This window comes from Ursus maritimus, unplaced genomic scaffold (genome assembly GCF_017311325.1).
Source record: "Ursus maritimus isolate PB19 unplaced genomic scaffold, ASM1731132v1 scaffold_14, whole genome shotgun sequence".
NCBI lineage: Eukaryota > Metazoa > Chordata > Mammalia > Carnivora > Ursidae > Ursus > Ursus maritimus.
Window position 1 is genome coordinate 3949871 of NW_024423786.1, and position 8246 is coordinate 3958116.

Consider the following 8246-nt stretch of genomic DNA (forward strand, 5'->3'; position numbering starts at 1 on the left):
GGTGGGCTCACAGAAGCTGACCCAGGCCTTGCTGGCCACAAAGCCCTCTCTATGCTTTTTAGTTTAAAAAAGAGTAAGTACGGGCTCCATCAAAGGTCAGGATTTTTCCCGCCATCAACTGGGCTGTGTGGGACGCATGGCTTTGTGTTCCTGGAATAGGATTTCATTTTGGAGAACAAGGCTCTGTTCCACCTGATGGAAGAACACAGGTGGGGTCCCTGCTGTGAGGCCCAGTCAGACCCTGCAGTGACTTTGCCCTTGAAGGTGCTTCAGGTTGAAAACGTGTTCGGGTCCGGGATGGTCTCTCCCTGGCTCCCATCCTCTGGGGTCTGTGGGCTGCCCGGCCAGCTGACAGTGTCTCTGCTGCTGCCAGAGAGGGTTCCCTGGGCCCGGGGCCATGGCTGCTGTGCACTGGCCGCTGGTGCTGGCCCCCAGCACTGATCTCTGGCTCCGGGCCCCTGCAGCGGCTTCTGCTTGCCCCATCCCTGGTCACTACGTCCTCCTCCCGGGGGTCGCTGCCCTTCTGCCCCCTCACCCCCCTCCCCCGGCAAGGCCCAGGTCCCCTCTCTCCAGTTCCTGCTGCAGCCCCCACCAGGAGGTCAGGCGAGAGGGAGGCCCCACTGTACATGTGATGCCTTTGCTTCCCCTCCACACTCTCTTGCTGGAAAAGTCTCTGTGCTGGCACCCAGTGGACAAGGACAGAGCACAGGAGGAAAGTTCTGCCTGGTCGTGTCCACTTCCTGGGTCACCCGAGGTGCCCACGTTTGCAGCCGCTGACCTTCAGAGCTAAGCGGCGGCCCTTTTTGTGCTCCGTGGTCCTGTTCTGACTCAGGCCAACCACGGAGGTCTCGTGGCTCCAATGGGAGGATGGGAGGACAGCCGTGGGAGAACAGAGTATGCCGGTTAATATGTCATAGTAAATCCTTCTTCAGTGGTTTAAAAAAAAAATGGGACAGAAAAATGTGAAGGAATTGAGCCTCGGTAGTGTCTCCTAGCATGCACACGCCATGCAGGCAGGGCCGTGACCCTCGTTCACCAGCACGCAGGGCAGCGCCCAGCACATAGTAGGGGCTTCTTGAACGTCCAACCCCTCAGCTGAACTGAGCGGCAAGTTCTGCTGATACTTGATGCATTTTTCCAGTCTCTCGTCATGCCGATATAAATACACGTATGTATATACACAATATAATATGAGTTAAGATCACGCCGAAAATAACCTTGAATTTTGCCTTTGTTTTGTTTTGAATGTATGTAAAGCCCTTATCAGCAGTCCACTCACAAAGGGCTAGCTTTTAGCAATGCTGTTAGTCTTAGCGCTGAGATTGTCACCCATTCCCGCCCATCTGAGTTGTGGCTGGCGCTTGGCTGTCTCAGCCGAGGCTGCAGTGACACCCCTGAGGATATGGCCTTGTCCAGCTCTCCCTTTGGCTTGATCTCTCTAAGAGAGGCTCCAGGGTTGAGGACCCCGCAGACATGAGGGGCGAGGAACCTGGGGCCATAGGGACGTCCTGTGACAGCTTCCCGTGAGCATGGTGAGGCCAGGCTGCAGGGGTGCTGACCCTTGGCCCTCCTCCCTCCTACTTCTGGGCATCTCCATCAGCACTGGGCCAGCAAACAGCAAGAAGCAGCTCCCTCCCCATTCCCGCCACACCCCTGCCCGGGGTCAGGGGCAGGACTTCCTGCTCACCAGTGTGGGCAGCCCAAGCGTCCTCGCTGGGGCCAGAGGGGGAAGAGCAGGAGGCCCCCCCTTCATGTGGATTCAGTTAATGAACCATCACGCCAACAACCGCGCCCATCCTGGCCCCACCGGCTACTGCCCTGTTTTCTCCCACTCGCCTCTGTGCCACCCTGGGAAATTGGGGTCATGACCCAGTTTGCAGAGGAGGAAAGGGAGGGAGGCTCGGAGAGGTGAATGTCTGTCGCCACAGAGGGTGGTGGCCAACAGCCTGGAGTCGGCATGTGAGGATGGGAAGTGACATCGTTCCTGCCTCGTGGGTTGTGAGGACAAATGAGTTAATGAGTGCAGAGGGCCCCGAGCATGGGACAGACATCAGGCGGTGGACTCGGGATGCAGTTGGCTGCTGTTATAACTGGCCTGTCGTTCCTGTCACGCTGCTATTGTAAGGAGTCCGTGTGGCATTGTGACTGGATCCCTGGCTTCCAGCCCCAGCTGCCTGCTGACTGCTGTGTGACCTTGAGCGAGCCCGTCCCCCTCTCTGAGCCTCAGTTCCCTGCTGTGTCCGGGGAGGCCCATGACCCTCACCCTACAGGCCTGGCATGAGGATTGAGTGAGGAGAAATCCCTTAACTGGGTCAGTGTGGAGGACTGGAGCAAGAAACCAGAAGCCTCCCAGGGAAGCTCCTGCTAGGCTCTGCCCCCCTCACCCCAGCGACAGCTTCTGGGGCCTCTGGAGGCCGCCTTCCCTCAGCTGAGCAGCTAGTCTTCATGGAAGGGGTCTCTGGAACCCATTTATTTGATCTTACTTGTCTTGCAGGTTGCCTGTGCACGCACACGCACACGTTTGCTTCTCTGAGCTCTTGTCAGATATTTGTGTGTGTGTGTCTGTGTGAGTATGCTTGAGCATACGAGCGTGCTTAACCACAGGCCTGTCTGTGCAAGTGTGCACAGGAAGCGGGAGCATGTCCATGCAGCTCGTGGGGGGGCATCCGTAGCTGTGCATCTTAGAGTCTGTATTTACACGTAACGGGTCTGACACTTCCATCCAGCAGTATGTGTGGAGCACCTGTTCTGTGCCAGGCACTCTGCTAGGTGCTCGGGACACCACGGGACCAAGAAAGACACACACCCCTGCCCTTCTGGAGCTCACACTGAGGAAGGGGAGGTTGGACACAGAACAGACGTACAAAGTAGCATGTGCTTCCAAGCGGGACAGGCAGTAGAAGGAGAATAAAATGGGAGGGACCACTGCAGGGCGGTCAGGGAGGGTGTCTTGCAGGGGGTGACCCTGAGCCGAGACCCAGAAGGTGAGAGGGAGCCAGCCATGGGAAGCTGTGGGGAAAGTGTTTCAGTAGCAAAGACAGCATATGCAAAGTCCCTGGGGTGGGATAGGCATCAAGGCATTGGAGCAGCCCAGAGATATCCAGTAGGCTGCAGCCCAAGTGGAAGGAGAGAAGCTCAGAGAAGGGCCAGAGGGGCACTGCAGTGTGCATGACGGGGCTCGGTTTTTATTCTGGGAGCATGGGAAGCCCTCAGGGGAGACAGATGATTTATTTTAAAGCAAGGTCCTCGGCTGCTGGATGTGGATGGACACGGTGGGTGAGGGTGGTGTAGGGGGTGCGGGAGCTGTGTGCTTGCAGCTGAGACGAGCTGCCCTGAGACCCAGGCCTCCAGCGTGGGCTGCGGTGGTTTGGATGAATGCCCCCAGGCGGGGGGTCCCCGTCATCACCCTCTTCTCCTCCTCCCAGACCTGGACGAGTGTGCGCTGGGCACCCACAACTGCTCTGAGGCCGAGACCTGCCATAACATCCGGGGCGGCTTCCGCTGCCTGCGCTTCGACTGCCCTCCAAACTACGTCCGGGTCTCCGAAACGTGAGTGCCCCTGCCTGGCCTTGGGCCAGGGACCCCTGCACCCTTCTCGGGCTGCCCGCCTTTACCCCTCCTCCTCCTCGCAGGTCCTGACAGCTGGGTCTGTGGTCTAACCCACCACACAGGGTAAAAATAAAAACACCTTGCAGAAAGCTCAGAGCAGAGAACAAAGGGAAGACAACTTGCAGAAAATCTCAATCCCCCCCCCACACACACAATATACTAGTTAGCGGCTGTTGTGTAACACATTACCCCAACACGTAGCACCTTCCCATGACAAACAGTTATTATCATGTGGTTTGGAGGGTCAGGAAGCCGGGAGCAGCTCGGCTGGGTTGTTCTGGCTTCTCTAAGTCTCCTGGAGCCATGTCATCTGAAGGCTCGAGTGGGGCTGCACGACCCTGCCACCCACTCATGTGGCTCTGGGCAGCAGCTCTTGCCACGGGGGCCTCTCTGTGAGGCTGCTCGTGATGTGGCTTCCCTCGGCACGGGTCATCAGGAGAGCAGGTGACAGTCCTTTGTAACCTAACCTAATCTAATGTTAGAAGTGACATACCGCACTACTGGCCACACAGTCCAGCATTGCAAGAGGTGAGGGGTACCCTGAGGATATCTTGACCACACAAAGTGTGGCCACCAGGAGGTGGGACACCCGACCCCATCTTACAGGCCAGTGACCACACTTCTTACTGATAACCTCTTGGCATTTCACCGTATGTCCTGTCCTTTCTTTACTAAACATACATGTTCATAAAGCACTCTTGTGTTTCCTATAATTCAGTTGTCTCCCACTTTATTTTACTGTGTAAGGTATTTTCCAGACTCACGTTTTTATAATTGCAAATGCAACACGTGCTTATAAAAATATTTTGACAATAGAAGTGGGTCAAGTGAGAGCTCTTGTCCGTGCCCCCAGCTGGCTCTGAGGACCGTGGAGGGCGCCCACCTTCCCTCTTCTGACGCTAGCACGGAGTGCCCGTGACGCTGCTGTCACACACACGCGCTTGGCTGGGCCCGGCTTGTGGCTGCTACTTCACGGCTGCCCCGCGGCACTTTGCCGCGTTTCACCGGCACATACACCCTAACACCCATGTGCATGCGTGTCGGGACATTTAGGGAAGTGTGTCTGGGTGACCTGGACAGGGAACCTCCCCTCTCTGGGTCTTAGCTGCCTGGTCTGGAACCTGGGGGCGAGAGCAGCACCCGCCTGGGGCAGGTGTGAGTACGAGAGGAGTAAAGGGGTGCACGGGCTTGGCACGGTGCCTGGCGTGGAGTAAGTGCCGCGTCATTGCCACTTGTTGCTGGTAGCATGGCTGCCGTCGTGCCGTCCGTGTGGCTGTGTGCTGTGGTCCACCAGGGGGAGCTCTGCTCAGAGGGTCCTCTGGAGCTGCTGAGCCCTGGCGCCTGGGCAGCGTGCATTCACAAGCGGTGAGCTTGTGGAGAGTGATTTAATGACGGACGGGTGACGGGGGCTCCATAAGCCAAGAAGGGACAGGTTGGTGCTGTGCTCAGAAATCAAGGCCTTAGACCCCCATGGGGAGCTTCCCTCCTCATGGTCATTGTCATGTGGCATGGCCCAGTCTCGAGGCTTCCTAGGGAGTGGTGACTTGGAGCTCCAGGTGGGCCAACAGCCTGGTACTCGGAGAGGCTTCCCCTGGGAAAGGGCAGGCCAGCCTGAGTCCAAAGAGGAGACCGCTCCAAAGAGAGTCAGTTACGGAAGAAAAGGAACTTGGAAAATGATGAAAACAATCAAAACAGCGTGCCCAGGGAATCTGTGCAAATGGGAGTGTGCAAGTAAAAACAAAGCGGAGGAAGGCAGGTCAGAACGCAGGGAGGAGGGAGAAGAGTGGGAGGAACGTGTGGCTAAGGGCCGCTGATGCGCCGAGCCAGGCCGGTGTGAAGCCATGTTCATTAACCCACCGCAGCCAACCAGACCACAGGCTGTTAGCCCACCTTACAGGTGAGCAGACTGAGACCCAGAGAGGAAAGGCGACTTAGCAGAAGCTGCGAAGGGTGGAGCTGGCAACGGAGCTGGGCCAGCCGGCTCTGAGCCTGCCGCTGAGGCCTGCGCCGTGTCCAGGATGGGGGGACATCATGGGTGGAAGCGCCCCGGGCCCGCTGACCGCCCCCCCACCCCGTTATCCCACAGGAAGTGTGAGCGCACCACGTGCCACGACTTCATGGAGTGCCAGAACTCGCCGGCACGCATTACCTACTACCAGCTCAACTTCCAGACGGGCCTCCTGGTGCCGGCGCACATCTTCCGCATCAGCCCGGTGCCCGTCTTCGCGGGCGACACCATCTCCCTCACCATCACCAAGGGCAACGAGGAGGGCTACTTCGGCACGAGGCCGCTCAATGCCTACACCGGCGTGGTCTACCTGCAGCGCTTGGTGCGCGAGCCCCGGGACTTCGCCCTGGACGTGGAGATGAAGCTCTGGCGACAGGGCTCCGTCACCACCTTCCTGGCCAAGATGCACATCTTCTTTACCACCTTCGCGCTGTGAGGCGCCCGCACCCTCCCGAGCACCCTGGGGGGCCGCGGAACCCCGGGATCCTTCCGCGGTGTCCCCGCGCCAACCTGTGCCACCTGCCAGCGCACGCCTTTCTGCGTGTGGGGAGAACGCTGCATGTGTGGGGCCGGGTGATGGTGGCGGTTTTTACTCTAACTCTGTAAACTAACTTAATTTTGCTGACCCGATTCCTCCTGGATTCCTGGGCCTCTCCTGTGCCCCGCCCCACGGGAGGGAGCCCGGCAACGGGAAGTGTGCCTAAACTTTGAGGGCAGTTCAAGGTCAGGGTAGGTGCTCCGTGGGTGGAGTCAGAGGGCCGAAGACTGGAAATACAGCGACCACGTTGGGGTGTTTGGACTTAACTGAGTGACCTGTCCCCAAAGCTGATATTCCATTTCATATTCCACTGTGATTAGTTCTTTTCCTTTTTTAAAAAAAATCATTTTAAGTGTTTTTGTTTAATTATAAAAGTAGTATGCACACATTGCAAAAAAATATATTCAAATAGTACCAAAGGGTTATAAAGTAAAAAAACGAGACAAGAAAACAGCCCTCATTTTGTAAAGTGTTTGTGTTTGCCGAGGGTACCTGCATGTCTCAGGCAGGGCTCAGGCAGGGCTCAGGCAGGGCTCAGGCAGGGCTCCCCGGCCGGAACACCACATCCCTTTGTTGATCAAGACCGTCCTTGATGTCCTGTTCAAGGAATTAGCTCTGACCCGAGGTTCTCCCCTTGGGGTGAAGGGATCGCGGTGTAAACGCGTGCTAACTCTGAGCTCCTTTCCTCATATTTTACTACTACGCTTCCTCCTTCTCGTTCCCCAAAGGTGGACCCGGCTGGCTTGTCACTCTGGATTTCATCCGGAGACTCCAGTACGGGTCCTGGTCACTGGGGCCTGAAAACTGAGGCCAGACAGAGGACTCAGGACCCCGAAGGATGAGAGAGTTCATCTTCCCTTCCCCCGTGTAGGTTTCTGGGGCTTTGAGGCTGCAGCAGACGAGGAGGGCTGAGAAGGGAAGGGACAGGCGCAAGGTCGCACGGGCGCCCGGGCCCCAGGCTGAGTCTCCCCCACGTGCATGCTGCCACTCCCCTTGGCTCTTTTTCTGAGCCAGTGGGTTTCCGATGCAGGCAGCATGTGACCCTGGGAGTCGTGAACTGAACGGGGTGGGCGGCAGCCACCATTGAAAAGCCAGACTGGCCAGTCTCACAGCGCTGCACACCTGGAGGGGGAGGACCCGTGTCAGGACGCAGCAGTGTGTGTGTACGTGCGCGTGCACCACCAGCTCTGGAGGGTGGTGGTCGGTCGTGGAGAGCGGCGGCCCGCGGGGGGTGGTGGTGAACCGGGAGCGCGTGCCCGGGGAAGAGGAGGAGGCAGGACCCAGCTCCAGCCCTGCCGCCTCCTGGGAACCCGCGCCTGCGTGGCGGGAGGTTCTCTTTCTTCCAGACAAGCTCCCAGACTACATTTTGATGTAAAATCTTCCAATTTAAGATGTGGCGATTATTTAGAACTTTTTAGCAGCGGGAAGGAGCCAGGCCCGGAACTTGCTGCTGTAAGCCTGGCGGCCCCGCTGTCTCGTGGCCTCTTCTCCCCACCCCGCTCCTCCCTGGCACTGTCCCCAAGGCCGTGTAGCAGGAGCCAGGATTTCCTTCCCGCTGCCTTGGCTATCTCTCTTCCTTCTAGTTCTCTGGTTGTGGGGAAAACGGACCTAGCAACGATGTCAGGCATCAGCGCCTACCAGGCAGGGACCAGTGGGGACCAGGCCTCCATGCAACAGGCAGGTTAGGGGACGGGGCGGCACCTGGCTGGTGGCGGTTGGCTCTGGCCTACACAGCCATGGCTTCTTCCTCCAGCTCAAGGGTTACTCCTTGTGGGACCTCGCGTGAGTGACATCACCTCCCTGGGTTTCACTTGCCTCATCAGTGGACAGGGGTGCCCACGATTTTTCTCTCACGGGGCCGCTGTCCCACCGGAACGAGCGACACATCCGGCACCCAGCTTGGTGCCTGCAGGCTCTTGGAAAGTGAGTTTTTCTCACACTTCAGAGGTTTTAAGGTTCCGTGATTGTAGAGTTCCATGTCTGCAAGTTTGGCAAGCCACAGTTTGCGGGAATAGTTCCTATAAGACTGCCCTCACTCCGGACGCTAGACACAAACTTGGGGGTCCCCTTGACCCCCCCTCAGGTTCGTTA

General features: G+C 57.8%; 1 protein-coding gene across 4 annotated transcripts in view; it reads left to right on the forward strand.

Annotated features, from left to right (window-relative positions):
• The window catches only part of FBLN2 (fibulin 2), a 59654-nt gene extending 53043 nt beyond the window's left edge, over positions 1-6611 (forward strand). For all 4 annotated transcript variants that reach the window (XM_040628403.1, XM_040628405.1, XM_040628404.1 and 1 more), the window contains 2 exons: positions 3426-3549; positions 5696-6611. In XM_040628403.1, the coding sequence (XP_040484337.1) occupies positions 3426-3549; positions 5696-6053 (482 nt within the window). In that variant the 3' untranslated portion in view covers positions 6054-6611. The remainder of the gene's footprint in view (positions 1-3425; positions 3550-5695) is intronic.
• Positions 6612-8246: the final 1635 nt, after the last annotated feature.